We start from the raw sequence: 18,355 nt of genomic DNA on the forward strand, positions 1-18,355 counted from the left end.
CAGGCTCCCTGCTGAGCAGAGAGCCCGATGCGGGACTCGATCCCAGGACCCCGAGATCATGACCTGAGCTGAAGGCAGCGGCTTAACCCACTGAGCCACCCAGGCACCCAAAAATAAAAAAATTTTTAAAAGACAGGCCCCAATATCTTATGGGCTGCTTTCCTCATCTGCAAAATTAGGACTTGCAGCTAACAAAATAATTTTTAAGAGGAAGACAGAGAAGAAAGAGATGGCTGCCTTCCCAAAAGAACGTGTTAGGCAACAGCCTCTGTATGCGTTCATATGCTTGGGCCTTTCAGAATACAGTGAAAAAGGAAAGGCACTCCCTTATGATGTATGGGAACTGACTACCTTTGCATGCACTGTTCAAGATTAAAATAAGGAGAGTTATACAATGAAAAAGTCAAGCCACTGTGGCTCCTCAAACAAAAAGGGGTAAGATTGGAAGAAAAATTGGATATCTCAGAAGGGAAAGAAAGCACGTTAATGGTTCACAAGCAATAGCCGGCGAAGGAAAGACTGGTTAGGCAGTGCATCTTCGTGGATTTTTGTGAGGAGCAGGAATTGTGGGGATGGGGATGGGGATACTAATCTTGTAGTTACCACAATTCACTGTTTTCTTCTTTAGCTCCTCTTCCGTTATAAAACCTAGCTCAGGAACAGCTAAGAACCTGGTGCTTTAGAAATGCCACTCCAAAAGATAGAAGAAATAGAAAGGACTATGAAAAGGGGTGGAGGAACTTGAGATTTACAGTTGAGGGGAAAGTTTAGGAAGAGAGACTACCGCCTTAATCAAACCTACGTAATAACTGTGATGGAAAAACAGAGGGGCTAGTCATGATGGAGGGGCATCCAGGGTAAGGCATGGGCTCTGAAACATCAAGTCTGTGCCTGCTACTGTCTCTGAATGGGACAGGGGGTGAGATCATCCCCTATGAATATGGGCAGAAACTACCCAGACTAAAGACAAAAAAAACAGTAGGTACTAGTCTTGCATTACAGGATGTTCAAGTGACTGAATCTTGGGGATGATAGTAAGATTTAGGGTTACCTGCAAAATACAGGATAAGGTCAAAAATGAAGAGTCCCTAACAATGATCCAGGGAGTCAGGAAAAGTAATTAAAACTTATAGGACAGGGCAGTAGATCTCAAGCCTTTTTTTTTTTTTTTTTAAACCATGTCCCCTTAGGGCAACAGATCCCATAATCCACCTACCCCCACAAAACCCTACCTTCTAGGGAAAAAAGAACTTGGTGATAATAATGAAGCAAATTTGGGGGAGAATGGGTAACATATTTTAACCATAACGCATATAGCCTAAGTCAAGACACTAGAAAATTACAGGCCGAACAGATATGCCCTATGAATCAGTGCAGAGTTAACATAATAAATCACAACAAACTACACTGATAACACCAAATTAAAGGGACTTATCATAGAAACCAAGAACCACAGGAATTGAAAACCACAACCAACTCAAGACAATATTGATGGTGTTCTGATAAAGAATCCTTCCTAAAAACTCTGGTAATCCCAACTGCTCCAGTAGGAACTTTGCTTGGCTCCAAACTGCAGCTCAGTGGCCAAATTTCTTAGTAAAATACTGAGACAGCATCCTCAGTAACTCCAGTAACATTCTGTGCCATAAAAACCCAATGTTAATAACCATTAATAATGCACTTAGAATATGTGCTTTATTATAGTATATTATATAGTATATACTATATGTGCTATATAATATATAGTATATATATTTATATTATCATATATTTTATATATTATATATCATACATATATGTATTATATTAGAATATAGAATAATGCACTTCTGTAGTTTTTATAAAAGATAATGAAATAAGGATCATTCACCCTTAAGAGCTCAAGAAATGGAAAAAGAAAGATATATGAAGGTCATGATCCCAGTGCAATAAGGGACAAAGGCAAACTACTCAGTGCCCCGGAGAAGAAAGATGTGCAGGTGGAGATGGGGGGGAAAGCCTCCAGCCTGCTCCCCCTCCAAACACTCTTTCATTAGTCAACTCTCCCTATGGGAAAAAAGTAAAAAAGCATTGAGTAATAACTCCTTTTTTGAAGGTAGAACAGTATCCTAAGACTGTACAAGGTGGGTAGGAGAGTTAACCATCTACTGATTGCATGGAGATCAGGAGGTACAACAGTAAGGATAAAGATGAGTTACTTCCAGGGCACTAGCGAACAGAGGGGAAAGGGAAAGGTGATTTGAAATTGAATTTAGTGAGTAATTAACAGGAAGTACAGAGAGATGATAATCACCAACTGAGACATAACAACAGAGATTAATAATGCAGACCCTGGGTCCAGGCAGCCTGAGTAGGAATCACTACTCCGCCACTTTTCTGTGTGACCTTGGGAAAGTCACTTAACATCTCTGTGCCTCATCTGTAAAATGAGGGTAATAACAGGACCCACCTAATAGGATTGTTCCGCGACTGCATTAAGTTCCATTTGTAAATTGCTTAATACAGTGTCTTGCACTGTACATAGTAAGTGGTGCCTAAGTTTTGATAAATACATGAATTTGGGGTAAGTGGAGGTTTGTTTTGACATGTACGAATAAAATGGGGGTGAAGGGGCAAAGTGAGAGTATAAGGGGGTAGGCAGAAGGGGTAATAACTTTTTCTCAACGATGAGACTACAATGAGGCTTCACCTTTGGAAAAGGTCTTCCTACTAACAGGGTTCAGCAAGTACCCGATCCCAGGAGAGGGGCGCGGGTTGAAGGAAACTTCCTTCCTTCCAGGCCTAAGATCTTCAGAAACTCGTTTCTGAGAAGTGACTGTGATTTTAAGGAGGCACGAGTTTAACTTCCCATCATCAGACCGTGGGTGAATTTATGTTTTGTCTCTAAAGCAGGACTTGTGTCTAGGACAGGATGGAGTTTGAGTCCTAGGGGAAGGGTGATGTCCCCAGGGGAAAGATCGGCTAAGGGCCACCATCTGCCGGGCGCACTTTAGTCGCCCAGCTCCGTACTAGCCTCGGAGGGAGAACCAAGACTGCCCCAGCCTGGAGGAAGGCAAGAGGAGTCTCCAGAGTAACTGGGCTGTGGGCGCCTGCGATCGAGGAGGGACCCCATGTCCGGACTGCGGAGGGAGACCCGCCTCGCCGAGGGTGGAGGTCGCTCGCTGGGATCCCCGAAGGGAGGGGCTGGCGCTGGCCCTGCGGGCGGCCGGCCGGACGCACAGCCCTGAAAGAGCCTGGCTCCTGTCCCGCCCGTGCCCGCCCATCGATGGCCCGGGTCCCCAGGGTACCTGAGGGTGGGCCCGATGCAGGCCGTGTCGGTGCTCTCGATCTCTCGCAGGATCCGCTCGTGCTCCGCGGCTGTCTCCAGGCTCTCCGCCTCCGCCATCTTACCCCGCTCCATAGACTGGGGGAGCCCCGCAGCGCGTCCCCTCCTTCGACTCTGCTCACCTTTCGCTCCCTCTCTCACCCTAGGCTCTAGAGCCTCCCCGGCCTCTGGCTACCCGCAGGGCGACCCCTCCCTCGGGCTCGGCACACCCCCTTGCATCACCGCGTCCGCCGACGTCCCGCGCGACGCCTGCTGGGACTTGTAGTTCTCTGGGCAATAACCGACTGGGTCCTGCTCATTTATTCTTAGAATCCACAAATGCGTGTAGAAAACCCCACTATAAGCCAGGAACAGTTAACGACACCGCATGTGCAACGGTGACCAACCCAGGCAATGGCACTGATTCTACAAATTCTTGTTTAAGACCCTTGCCACAAAGTGCACAAGGTTCTGTACACGGGAATAAGAAGAAAGAGCAGTCTGGGTTTCTGCAGATAGCGATCTTACAAGCTCTCAGGGGGAGAAAGCTGGAGAATCCCCAAACTAAGAAATAAGACAGAATGTGGCTGTGAGCCAGTTCTGAGAATCGAGTTCAGGGATCACTTCTGGCTGTGAAGGATTCATAGAAAGACTGGGCCTGGTAGTTTAAAAGGTGTGATTGGAAGGTGTTAGGAGCATCCAAAAACGCAACAACAAAAAAAACTTTATATGCTCTGGTGTGTAGAGAAGTAGTAGTAAAAGATGGGACCGCAAAGGTACCCTGAAGAGAAATACTGGGCTGATTTGTACTTTATTCTAATGGTTCCACCAGGCCAACAACTGACTGCATCAGAAGCACTTGGAAACATTTTTTTTAAATACAGACTAAAGGCCCTAAACTATCTGGACATTCTGATCCAGGCATTTCCATTTCATAAATTCCCCAGATTAGAATTTCACAATCATATTTATTGATCACTACTTGAGCTTTTACGTAATACAGTGAATGGAAATCCACTGCAGGCTTTTAAGAGTGACATAATCAGAACCTTGGCATGAAATTTGATCAAGAACAAGTGTGTGATGTCTGCAGAGATAGAAAATTTAGAGATGGCTGAACACTATAAGAATTTCAAGGCCTAAACCCAGAAAGTAGCCATGAGAATGAAAGAGAGTGGAGAAATGGAAAAAAGCAGAATTGGCAAGACTTACTAGATATGGGGATGGAGGATCTTGGGTATCACTCAAGGTTTGGAGCAGAGTGACTGGGAGAATGGTTTGCCATCAACAAAAAGGCGTGTAAGAACCACACTGGAAGTGGAGGGTAAATCATTTCTACTCCAGCTATATACCATGGAGTATTTATTATATAATCATTAAAGAGAAAAAGAAAACACTCTATATTCAGATATGAAACTGTCTCCAAATTGTAGGATTGAGCTGGGAAAAAGCAAGGCATGAAACAGTATACAGAACATGTTTTCATTTTTTTTAAAGAATATTTATATATACATATATATGCTTATATATACTTGAAATATGACATAGAACATTTCTGAAAAGATTCCCAAGGAGCACCTGCATGGCATAGTTGGTTAAGCATCTGACTCTTGCTTTTGGCTGAGGTTATGATCTCAGGGTCCTGGGATCAAGCCCCACATTGGGCTTTTCAATCAGCATGGAGTATGCTTGAGATTCTCTCTCCCTCTCCCTCTGCCCCTCCCATTCACGCTCTCCCTCTCTCAAATAAATAAATAAATCTTTTTTTAAAAGATCGCCAAGAAACTGTTAACAGTAGTGGCAGCCAGAAGCAGGATTGGAAAGAAGGGGACTGAAATAAGAGAAAGGTCATTTTTAATTATGTATGCACTTTTGAAATTCTTTCCCTTGTGCATATATTGCTTTTTTCAATAAAGTAGTAGTTATTAACTGAAAACACGTTTTTAAAAATAAACAAACCAACAGAGAGGAGAATGAGTTACAAGTCCTAGTGTTTGCCAAGAACTGAGTAAGTTGCTAAACCTGTCTGTTTCTCGATAATCTCTGGCTGTCCTCATTTTATTTAATTACTCATGCTTAAACAATCTCAGACAGATGTAGGAGAGGCAGGGAAAGTATGGAGCCTTTCATATTTCTAAAGATCTCTTGAAATACATGACAGAGGATCCCTTCAGACATGCATTTTAACATCTCACTCAGCAAAAAACTTTTTGTCCGTTACAGGAAGCAGACTGGTACATAGACCAGATATGTATAGTAGTGATTAAAGTAGCTTCCGCTGCTGTCAGCAGCTTTTTTGAGCCCTCGCGGAATCCAGAAATCTCACACATGACCAACAGGGGTGTCTGGAGCGACGGGTGTACAAAGCTCCAGTGAAGATGGCCTGCCTGATGGGAGTGGCTCTGAATAGAGAGGATGTCAGGTCAGCATGGAATGACCAGACAAGCACTCAACTGAGAGTCAGAGGGCCTTTAATCCAGTCCCAGCACTGGCAGTTAAACTGTACGGAGAATTTTCTGAGCACCAGGCATAATACACAAAGTAAGCACTTCACCTACATCACTGAATTCTTACATTAATCTTTCACAGTAGACATTGTGTGTTCCATTTTACAGATGAGAAAGCTGGGAGATTATAAAGCTGAGGTAATACTTCAAGTCTCGTGGCTAGTAAATGCTGAAACGGATATTTGAACTGAGGTCCCATTGCCCATTTCCTGACCATCCATCCGGCCAGACCGTCCCACCCACACCCCCCACTGCCGTGAGTGGCTTGTAAAAGCTGACACAAATCACTCTGTCTGCATCCACATTACTGGCATGGATCGCATAATTTCTCAGCCCCCTTCCAAATTGCCCTGAAGGCCTCTTCACAGAACTACCTACAGGGAAAGGCAACTCAACCATTACACAGCTTGGCTGAGACTTTTCTCAAATTGTCACACAGCAGCAAACCTTCTCTAACAAACGTACTGAAAAATATCCTCACAGAAGTGGGCCTGCACAGTTCAAAGCCATGTTCAAGGGTCGACTGTATTGATACGTGCCTCTACCTTGTTTCCGTCACACTGGGTGGTCTTGGGCAGTAGCAGCAATGATGCTACCGATCATGAAATGGCTGTGGGGCTCCAGGAACATGATAGGATTTCCCTCCCTCAGGCTTCACCACCATTGTGTTGTGAGACAAAAATGGTTTTCTCCACTTTAATGATGAAAAACTAAGACCCGGTTCAGTAACTTGCCCAAGGTCAGATGGCAAATAACCTGACAGACTGAGGTTAGTGGCCAGGCCCAACCTCAAAGCTCATACACTTTCTTTGATTGTTTTGACTGTTTAAGTCTTTCTCTCCAGCTGTGCCACAAGCTCCCTGGGGGCGGGAAGCTTGTCCCGTTAGACCCGACATGTCCTGAATATGGAGCATCATGCTCCTTCCTTCAGTCTCTCTCCACAGTCCTGAGGTAGGATTCTATGTCGGCGGGAGGGTGAAGGAGAACAATCACCGAACAGCACATGACAGCCGCTCAGCCCCCAGGGCTCTCTTTGTCATGTTTGCTGCTCCAACCTCTTTAGGGGCTGTGAGGAGGCCTCCCTGGAGCCTGAGCTCACTGGGTCCCCTGGGCGGTGATGTCAGCCTCTCGCTCTGCCAGACCCTTGAGGCCACAGTCACACTGACATCACCCATGTTTCCATGGCACTTAGTAAGGAACTGAGAACTTGTCCACAGGCCTCTGCCTGAGGCAACTTCTGTAATCATGATTTTGGGGGTCCTTTCCTTTGCCCAGAGAGCTACCTCAATTTCATGTGTGAGCAGCTTTTCTTGCCATCTCTCATCCTTACTTTGCCTGTCCCTGAAAACGGGTAAGCTGCACTCATTCCTTCACTCTACACATAACACTGCCTGAAATCTCTGATATGCCCATAAATAAATCAGGAAACACAAGAATTTAAAAAAAAAAAATCTTCCCCAAAGATCTTGTCAGACTGGAGAAGGGAGAAGTGAAGCAAGAGGAAAATAGGACAACTTGTCAACTTTTCCAGGACCTGACTGTCGCAGGGTGGCTCCACTTTAAAGAGGTCGGGGAGTTGTAAGGACTTCAACCCTGAACTTCTGGGTTTTTAACTCGTCAGTCTTTGTTAGCAATAAAGAAGCCATCTCCCTAGAGGGTTTCTCCTCTCCATTCACCAACTCCTAGTTTCATTCATTTTGGCAAGTAGTCCTCAAACAACCAAAGAGTCACTTACCCAAATACCTGGCCCCACAGGATGTGGTTGAAAACACAAATTAGACAGATATTCCTCAAGTTAAATTCCTCACATCATTCCCATCGCACTTAGAACAAAATCCAAACTTAAACCATCGTCCTGCGCACCTTCCCCCAGACCATCCCAGCTTCATCTCGCGCTGCTCTCTCTGACTTTCAGCCATCTTAAAGACCTGCAAACACACCAAAATCTTGACCACTTCAGGCTTCACAATGTACGCTTCTGTGGAGGGCGGCAGGATGAGTGGGAGTTAGTAGGTCTTAGGTCAGTTATCTCCTGGAGAGACCGTGACAAACAGAACATGACTGAAGTGACTAATGACTTGAGCATGGTGTTTAGAAACTGGGAATGCAAGAAATGGTGCATTACGTTAATTCTCGTCAATCAAATTGAATCTGCCTCCTGGTGAGCACAGATTTAGTCTCAGTCCTGGCTTGGGCAAAGGTCCGGGAGCTTTCCTGAAGCAGAACATTCAAGGGGTGCTCCTCAGCTGTCATGTTCATTGTCCCAGCCCTGGGTGGGGGGGTCCTGGGAAGTAGCTCCACTGCCTCCAAACCACCATTCCCCTTAGGAAACATTCTGGGGTCGGTAACCTTGGTGTCTGGGGTGCATTGGTTGGCCATCCCCTTCTCCCCTCTCACCACCTCCACAGGGCACCCCAAGGGGACAGGCCAGGGTTCCCAGATGTTTGAGAACCCTTAAGTCACCCCCCAAATCTTGGAGAATTCTTCCCTCCATTCTACCCTCTCCACTTCAGCCTTATTCCTCCAAACACTGGCATGCTCCCTCTCCCAATACCCTAGAGTGACCCCACTGAGGAACTCAGACTTCCCTCTGACTACTTTCATTTCTGCCTCACCATTAAAATGGCTCTGAGACAATGGTATCCGAAGATAGACTGTCTCTTTGGAATGGGAGAAAGAAATCAGGAGAGTGAAAGACAAAGTAGAAGCTCAAGACATTATTCTGCTCTACACCAAATAGGAAACTTCACAAAGACAATACAATCAAGTACTCTATTGAAAGCAGCCAAGTCCCAAAGGGTATGGTGTGATCAGGGGGGTTTGGGGTTAGTTTTTCCTCCATCTCCCCAAGTCTGTCTTAAGCTGCCTCTCACAACCTGTGTGCCCATCCTAGACAATCTCATTCTCTTGTACACTAGAGAGACATTCCTGAATATGCATTTACGCCACGAAGTCTTGTCAATGATTCTCCTTCCACAGTGGCTTGGTCCCACCCTTGGTCTAGAACCACTGCTATCCTCAGTGGTAACAAGAGAGGCAAAAATCCCTGTCCCGGGGCATCTGGGTGGCACAGTCAGTAAAGTGTCCCACTCGATTTCGGCTCAGGTCATGATCTCAGGGTTGTGAGATGAAGCCCTTTCTCTCTCCCTCGCCTTCTCTCTGTCATTCCCCCACTCCCTCTCTTAAAAAAAAAAAAAAAAAAAATCCCTGTTCTTACAGAGCTTACAGCATTAGGTGGAGGACAATAAAAGTGTGTGTGTGTGTGTGTGTGTGTGTGTGTGTAAAAATCTCAGATAATTACAGGGGTTATTTACAGAATTAAAATGGAGTGATATACCACTTTACACCCATTAGGATGATTATTATTAAAAAAAAAAAAAGGGGGGTGGGCGCCTGGGTGGCTCAGTGGGTTAAAGTCTCTGCTTTCGGCTCAGGTCATGATCCCAAGCTCCTGGGATCGAGCCCCACATGGGGCTCTCTGCTCCGAGAAGAGCCTGCTTCCTCCTCTCTCTCCCTGCCTGCCTCTCTTGCCTACTTGTAACCTCTGTCTGTCAAATAAATAAATAAAATCTTAAAAAAAAAAAAACACACAGAAAATAGCAAGGGGGTGGTGTGGATATGGAGAAATTGGAACACTTCTATTACTGAGAATATAGAATGGTGCAGTCACTGTGGAAACCAGTATGGCAGTTCTTAAAAAAATTAAGCATTGAATTATCATATGATCCAGCAATTCCGCTCCTGGGTATATATCCAAAAGAATTGAAACCAGGGACTCGAATGGATACTTGTACCCCAGTATTCATAATAGCACTTCTCACAATGGCAAAAAGATGGAAACTACCCAAAGGTCCATTCACCTGTATGCATGTGTGTGTGTGCATACAACATGTTATATATAATATAAATTACATATATGTGGATATTATTCAGCCTTAAAAAGGAATAGAATTCTGACACTACAACATGGCAGAAACTTGGAGACCTAATGCTAAAATAAGCTAGATACAAAAGGACAAATATTGTGTGATTCCACTTCCGTGAGGTACCTAGAAGAGGCAAATTCATACAGCCAGAAACTAAATAATGGTTGGCAGGGGCTGGAGGTGCAGAGGGAGATGAGAGCTGTTGTTCAATGGGTAGATACAGTCTCAGTTTGGAAAGATGAAGAAATTCTGGAGATGTGTGGTGGTGACAGTTACACAACAATGTGAATGTACTTAATGCCACTCTACTTAATTACACGGTTGAAATTATTAAGATGGTAAATCTTGTGTTATGTATATTTTGCCACCATAAAAATGCATAAACATTTTTCAAAAAAGCAGAATGACGTAATCGTACCTGCGTATTTAATTTCTAGATCAATGATCAGAGAAGGTGTTTCTCTGAATGACAAGAAACAGCCAGCTATGTGAAAATGGTAGGTGAGGGGGAAGCAGTCAAGACAAAGGGTACAGACAGGGCAAAGCCCTGAGGCAGAAACATGTTTGAAGTGTTCTGGAAACCTGAGGAAGGCTCATATATAGGAGCATATGGAGCAAAGGAGGGAGAGTTGCTGGAATGGAAGGGTGAACCCAATAACCACAGATAACTGTCTCAAGAAATTTTTCTATAAAGGGAAACAGAAATGGGGCAAATGTCAAAATGGCGTGCGGGGAGATTTTTAGTTTAGTTTTGTTTTCAAGATGGAATGATCCAACAGAGAGAGAGAGAGAACAGACAAGGCTAACAGGGAGGAAAAGTTGTAGGACAACATCTGAGAGTAAAGAGAAGGAATCAGATCCACACTAGTGGAGTTTCTGGTGAGTGGTGATCCCAGCCTAAGTCCCTGTTCCTGTATTTCTCAATACTGGAACTGGGCATACTTTCCCGTCCTTGTGTTAAACAATTCTGGTGGGTCCAGGAAGACCTGCTCCAGGAAGAGAAGACTGTGACCCAACTAAAACGACTTATTCATCAAGACTTTAGACTTTCACCTCACTGAAGACTTCACTTCATGCCTACCATCCCAAAACTGTTACCCAGCCCTCCTCCTGGCAGGACACACCTTAAAATCACCCAGGCCTAGCCCTGAAACTCAATAAACATCCTTGTCCCCACGTCCCTGTTTGGAGAGACTGCTAAGATTCCTGCAAGTGCTGTTCTCCCTTAGTGCAGTGAGTCTAACAAACTAAGTTTACCTTGATGAACAAATTTTACTGATGGTCTTCTGGGGAGTTAACACTGGCTTTTGATGGGGGCTGCGAAGTTCATCCATTGGAACAGGAAGTCGGGTACAGATGCAAGTGTTTGGAGGGTTAGTGGTGGAGCCATCTTTCTGAAACACAGAAATGGGGTGCCTGGGTGGCTCAGTGGGTTAAAGCCTCTGCCTTCGGCTCAGATGGAGCCCCATATTGGGCTCTCTGCTCAGCAGGGAGCCTGCTTCCTCCCCTCTCTCTGCCTGCTTCTCTGCCTACTTGTGATCTCCATCTATCAAATAAATAAATAAAATCTTTTAAAAAGATAAAAATAAAAATAAAAAAATAAAACACAGAAATGATGCCACCACTACCACGTATTAGTTCCCTACTGCTGCGGTCACAAATTCCCACAAACTCAGTGGCCTGAAACAGTACAAATGTGTCATCTTACAGTTCTGTAGGTCAGAAGTCTGAAGTGGGTCTCACTGGTCTAAAATCAAGGTGTCACCTGGGCTGCATTCCTTCTAAAGGATACAGGGGAGAATCCATCTCCTTGCCTGGCACAGCTTCTCCCTGCTAATTACATTCCTTTTAAAGCCACCACTCCTGCCACTCTGAGCTCTGCTTCTGTCATTACAACCCCTTCTCAGACCCAGACGTTCCTGGGTCTCTCTTTCAGTCAGAAAGGCCCTCATAAGTCCTCTCACATTAGGCCTGCCTAGAACATCCTGAACAAAGACCCAAGTCAAGATCCTTAATCACATCTGTGAAGTCCCTTTTGTCATGTTAAGGTAACATATTCATCGTTTCTAGAGATTGAAACACAGAATTCTTTGGGGGCCACTATTCTGCCTACCACATACTATTATAAATCTATGATGTTGTAATTTATAAGAAATATATGTGTTTTGTCTTCACCCATAGTTCCTAGCTCACAGCTCCCCAAACCCTTGGAATTTCCCAAAGGATGGCAGCGATGGGATCATCTTTTGTTATAACATATGGGTTTTTTGTCCTCAGTTCCTGAGTGGAAAGGTAAAATTGGTGTCTTGTTATTCATAACAAGCCCTCCCAACCACACAAGAGTTTATGTTAATAAGGTTACTTTTGGAAAGCCCCTAGGCAACCTAAGGATGGAAGCTAGGTTGCCAGGGAAACCAGCCCAGTGATTAAAGGTTTGGAACTTTCAGTTCCACCCTCCAACCTCCAGGGAGGGTCCAGGGAGGGAAGAGGGGCTAGAGATTGAGTTCTTTTTTTTTTTTAAGATTTTATTTTTTTATGTGAGACAGAGAGCATGCGCGCACACATGCACACAAGTGGGGGAGGGAGGAGAAGAGGCAGAAGGAGAAGTAGACTCCCCACCAAGCATGGAGCCCAATGCAGGGCTTGACCCTGGGACTCTGGGATCATGACCCAAGCCTAAGGCAGACACTTAACTGACTTAAGTGTCAATTAAGGAGATTGAGTTCAGTTACTAGTGGTCAATGGTTTAACCAGTCATACCTACTTAACAAGGTTCCATAAAAAAAACCCTGAAATCTGGGGTTTGGAGAGCTCCCAGGTTGGGAACCCAGAATTCACCCCATGCCAGAAGGATGGTGCCCCCCCCACCCCCCACTGCACTGGGAGAGAAGCTCCTTCGCTCAGATCCCTTCCAGACAAACCCTGTTAGATCTCTTTATCTGGCTGTTCATTTGCACCCTTTAATATCCTTTGCATACACTGGTAACCTAATAAGTAAACTGGTTTCCTTAGCTCTGTGAGCTCCCTGGCAAATGAACCAAACACAAGGAGGGGTGCGTTGGGTCTATAGCTGCTTTGATTATAACTGATGCTGGAAGGCTATGGGGAGACAGTAGTTTCCTACATTTCTGGTGGAAGTCTTAATTGGTTCAACCTCTAGGGAAGGCAGTTGGGCAGTTCTGGCCAAAATGAGGGCCAATATTTTTTAATCCAACAACTGTACTTCTGGAAACTTATTCTACAGATACTCTCGCACATGTAAAAATGACATATCATCCATGCACCACTGTCTTATAATAGCGAAAAGATTGGAAACAACCTAAATATCCATCAGTAGAAAAATGTTTCAATAAATTACGGGCGTACCTTGGAGATATTGCAGGTTCAGTTCCAGACCACTGCAATAAAGCAAAGAGTACAGTAAAGTGAGTCAGACGAGGTTTTTTGTTTCCAAGTATGTAGCGAAGTTGTTTAAACCACACTGTAGTCTAATAAGTATACAACAGCATTATGTCCCAAAAAACCCTACAATGTTTATATCTTTTTAAGATTGTTTATTTATTTATTTGACAGAGAGGGATCACAAGTAGGCAGAGAGGCAGGCAGAGAGAGGGAGGAAGCAGGCTCCCTGCTGAGCAGAGAGCCCCATGCGGGGCTGGATCCCATGCTCTGAGATCATGACCACAGCCAAAGGCAGAGGCTTTAACCCACTGAGCTACCTAGGCACCCCCAATGTTTATGTCTTAATTAAAAAATATTTTATTGCTGGGGCGCCTGGGTGGCTCAGTGGGTTAAAGCCTCTGCCTTCGGCTCAGGGTCCTGGAATCGAGCCCTGCATCGGGCTCTCTGCTCCGCAGGGAAACTGCTTCCTCCTCTCTGCCCGCCTCTCTGCCTAGTTGTGATTTCTCTCTGTCAAATAAATAAAATATTAAAAAAGAAAAAAGAGGGCGCCTGGGTGGCTCAGTGGGTTAAGCCGCTGCCTTCGGCTCAGGTCATGATCTCAGGGTCCTGGGATCGAGTCCCTCATCGGGCTCTCTGCTCAGCAGGGAGCCTGCTTCCCTCTCTCTCTCTCTCTGCCTGCCTCTCTGTTTACTTGTGATCTCTCTCTGTCAAATAAATAAATAAAATCTTTAAAAAAAAAAGAAAAAGAAAAAGAAAAAGAAAAAAGAACTCCATACTCTGTTTTAAAAAAAAAAATTTTATTGCTAAAAAAATGCTAACCATCGTCTGAGCTTTCAGTGAGTTGTAACCACTGACCACAGCTCATATAACAAATATGACAATGAAAAAGTTCGAAACAGTATGAGAATTATCAAAATGTGACCTAGAGACATGAGGTGAACAAATGTTGGAAATATGGTGCCGATATACTCACTTGACAGACGCCACAACCTTTCAATTGGTCAAAAACCAACCAACCAAACAAGCAAACAAACAAACCAAAAAACGAAACAGTATCTGTGAAGCACAAGAGAGGGAAGGGCAGTAAAATGAGGTTATGTCTGAACAGTGAATCCATACACTGAAGTATGACGCTCTGGGAAGAACAAATGGGAGAGCTCCCTGTGTACTGAATCAGTTATCTCTTAGATAAGTTATTTTTAATCAGCCTGTTATTTGGAATAATTGTAGACTTAGAGAAAAATTGTGAAAATAGTAGAGACTTCCTCTACTCCCCTCAGCCAGTTCCGTCTCCCCTGGTGTTATCCGCTTATGTTACATGTGTCAAACGGTCCCGATCCAAAATGGAACTGGAGGGTATGAACTTGGGAATCTCATGCGTGCACCCTCCAAGGGATGGAACTTAAGAACTGAAAGACTGGGGCACCTGGGTGGCTCAGTTGGTTACGCGTCTGCCTTCAGCTCAGAGGGTAATCCTGGAGTCCTGGCATCGAGCCTCGAGTTGGGTTCTCCCTCGCCTCCCAGCTCAAGTTCTCTCTTGCTATCTCTGTTGCTATCTCTCTCTCTCTCTCAAATAAATAAAATCTTAAAAAGAAAAAAAAAGAACTGAAGACTGTTTGCCCATAAATGCCTAATTTACAGAAGACAGACTTCTCTCTGACCAATGAACACCTGCCAAGAAGATCTCCCCTTTCCCAAGCCAGTGACCTTACTGCTTGGAGTCTGGCTGGACTTCCCCCATCTTTGCACTCCTCACCCATAAATCGGCCGCCCCAAACCCTCAGAGGACCTGCCTGTAGCTTGCTATAACACGCATTTCCCAAAATGCAATTCCTCTGCTATTTCCAACTAAATCCAGTTTCTGGCAGTTTGAACTTTCCTCAGTTTACCTCTTTATTAAGGTCGACGTATGATACATTGCCAAAACGAAGAACCAAATATGGGGACACTTCTGCTAAATAAACTCTAGACATCATTCAGATTTCACTGGACTTTTCCATTAATGTCCTCTTTTTCCTTCAGGATCCAATCCAGGATCTCCAGCCTGTGGCAGCGTTTCAGGCTTTCCTTGTTTTCTTTGTTTTTCATGACCTGGGTGAATTCCTTGAATAGCTACCTACATTAAATGAAATTTGGGGAAAAGGAAGATTCCCCCCCCCCCACACACACACCATTTACTCACTTACATCGATCTTTATTTTATGTTTTGGGTAACAATGCGATACTACATTATTTATTTTACTGCTCAAATTCTTCCAGCTTTGGGAGCGCCTTCAGGTTAGTTCCTGTATCCTTCCCATGGACCCCGATCCTGTCATTTCTTTGAGCATTTCCTTACTTTTGATTGTTGCCTGGAGGCCAGCAGTTACCCCTCTCTCTCAGCACCTGCTCCTCCTTTTGTGGCTTCTGGTATTTCCTCCCCTTAGGCCTGGAGAGCACCTCCCCCCCCATGCTTTTGCTCAGCCTGGGCTACACTAGCCCTCTGTGGAGGGCTGAAGTCAGAAACACCACACCTCAGCTGTGTCTGTCCTCAAGACAATTAAGAGGCCCTGCCTGAAAGCCCAGGGGTTCCTGCTCCCAAACCTCCTTCCACCTGAGGTGCATTGAGTCCTTGGGGGATGGAAGTGGGGGCCCCCGTCTCTCATGTGACCACCGTCACCATGGCACTCTGGTGCAACCTCTCCAGGGACCAGGACCCAGGGAGCCAGGTCTGCAGGGGAGTAGCTGGCAAGCCTTTCTCTAGAGTTCTCAGGGAGGGCCTGGTGAGATGAAGTCACAGCTTTGTTGAGCTCCAGTGACCCACGCCTTGGGAGCTCACACTTCTCAGCTATCCTGTCCGAAGTTCATCTCCTCCTCCAAAGGTACCAAGTGCCAGTTTTCCTTCTGAGACGAGTGACAGAGAAAACTCTCCCTCTGAGAATACTGACAGAAAAAAACGCAGGGATGTGGGCTTCTGTTGGTATCCTTGCATTCAACCAAGTACCAAGTGGCAGGCGAAGGTGAAGTGCAAGTGTAAATGGAAGCGTGAGTGGGCACGGAAGGGTGAGTGTGACCTCACCCTTGAGCTGTAGGTGCATCTTTCGCTCCTTGCTCACAGATTCTAAATAGGTCTGCTCCCCGAGCCCACTGCCAACACCCTCGTCCTGCCATCCCCTCACACTTAGACCCTAGCTATAGCTTATTAAGACCACGCTTATCCTGCTCCAATCCTAGCACAGATCGGTTTGTTTTAGAATACAGATCACGTTCTATCACTAATCTGTTTCAAAGCCTTGAACGGCTCTTCATTGCTATCATGATAAAGACCCTCAACTCCTCACCTTACGTGGTACCACTCCCCCCTCACTATCCAAACTGCAGCCACCTTGGCTGTCTTTGACGCTAGCTCCTTATCCTGGGTCCTCCTCCCTCCACTGAGATCCCCACCCCTTCACCCCCATTCCCCTTCATCCTTCAGACATAAGGGGTCTGTTAAGTGAATGTAACTCTTTGGGGTCATTTCCCTCAACTGCCAAATACAGAGGGGGGAAAAACACTACAAACTTGTCAGGGGCTGGAACACTTGGCTATGGGGAGATGATGGTCGTGGGGGAGAGGCCGTCACAGTGGTGACGACCAATCTTCAGAGTGGGGTCTCCGGGTGCCAAGGCAGGTCACACCCTCTCTCTAGCTCATACGGCAAGAGCAGAAGTTCCCAAACGTCTGAGACTTCATGAGAGAGCAGCTGTGGAGACAAGACCTTTGTGAGGTGGGGCTATCACCCGGCTGTGGTCTTATAGCACAGTCTCAGGAGCACCGTGGTCTCAGGAGCACAGACCCAAGGGAGCCCGGGTCAGTAAGACCACCATGGAAGAGAAGGAGCCACAAGGAGACTCCCCCTCTCCCTTCCCCTCAGGCTTGACTGAACATAAGAGGGCAAAATTTTCTGAAGCAGTCAAGATCACCTTTCTGGCTTTTTTCCTCCAGGGCAACACTCCTGTGAGTCTTTTCCAGAGCCACAGACACTTGTATCTAGCCAGACCTCCCTTGCGTTCCTAAAGAGGGTGAGAAGCGAGCACAGTGGCAAGGGATGGACAGAGAGGGAAGGTTTCCACTGCCCCCGGTGCCAACTCCGGGAACCTCCAGGTTCAGTATCTGGCTGTTCCATAGGACTTTGACAGATTCAGCCCAGCTGTGTTTTGAGAGGATGTTCTAGCTAACAGTCCTCAACGCAACTCCTTTCAACTTTCCAGCAAAACGCCCACACAATACTGAACAAAAAGGAAAGGCAAAAACCACTGCGAACATACACCAGAGCTCAGAGAAACTGCTGATAATAATTGTAGCCAGATAGAGCCAGGTCTAGCAAACCTTAGGGACACCGAGACAGTTTTAGGAATTTTAGTCTTCTCATCCTTGGGATGCTCTCCCAATGCTCGAATTTAGCAAGGTGTAGGGAGCCCACGGATTTTGCTTAAGATTGGACAGCAAAATGGGGGGAAAATGGATGATGTGGCAAATCAGGAAAACCTTACAGTATTAATAAATCAAAACAAACACTGTGAAAAAATAAATTTCAATAACAGTATAAGGTAGGCATTTTACATGTTATATCTTTTTTAAAATGTTTTCTTTATTTATTTGACACAGAGAAATCACAAGTAGGCAGAGAGGTAGGTGGGGGGGGGGAAGCAGGCTCCCTGCTGAGCAGAGAGCTGGATGCGGGGCTCGATCCCAGGACCCTGAGACCATGACCTGAGCTGAAGGCAGAGGCTTAACCCACTGAGCCACCCAGGTACCCCTACATGTTATATCTTGAAGAGGACTCAAGTACAGAAGAAGCACTTTGTACTAGCAGCTGCGGTGTTATAATGCCGGCCGGGGCCATGTTTGCTCATTTGTGAGAAGCAGCAGACTAGAATGATGAAAAGCAGATTCTGAGGCCAGACTAGAGACCAAAGGATTTTGAGAACAAGGAGGTCTTCCCACTGGGGCAGATTATGGCAGGGCAAGAAGGGGTCTGGACTTGACGCAAGTGAAAAACCTCCAGATAATGCGGCCACCTTATAGAGGTCATATCGCAACACAGTGTCGGGTCACACCTAGGGCTGAAAAAGACCAAGGCAGACAGACATAGTATTTTTTATATGCACACAACAAGAATGGAGAAAAAATACTTTTCAAAGCATTGGAGAAAAAGTAATTTAAAAATAAGTTAAACATACTTTTATTATAAA

General features: G+C 45.4%; 1 protein-coding gene across 6 annotated transcripts in view; it reads right to left on the reverse strand.

The window, feature by feature from the left end:
• Nucleotides 1–3,504, reverse strand: part of LOC111148016 (exocyst complex component 6B) — a 622,509-nt gene extending 619,005 nt beyond the window's left edge. For all 6 annotated transcript variants that reach the window (XM_022504356.1, XM_022504355.1, XM_022504354.1 and 3 more), the window contains exon 1: nucleotides 3,288–3,504. In XM_022504356.1, coding sequence (XP_022360064.1) covers nucleotides 3,288–3,400 — 113 coding nt within the window. In that variant the 5' untranslated portion in view covers nucleotides 3,401–3,504. The remainder of the gene's footprint in view (nucleotides 1–3,287) is intronic.
• Nucleotides 3,505–18,355: the final 14,851 nt, after the last annotated feature.

This window comes from Enhydra lutris, unplaced genomic scaffold, assembly GCF_002288905.1.
Source record: "Enhydra lutris kenyoni isolate GAN:26980312 unplaced genomic scaffold, ASM228890v2 scaffoldscaffold18, whole genome shotgun sequence".
NCBI lineage: Eukaryota > Metazoa > Chordata > Mammalia > Carnivora > Mustelidae > Enhydra > Enhydra lutris.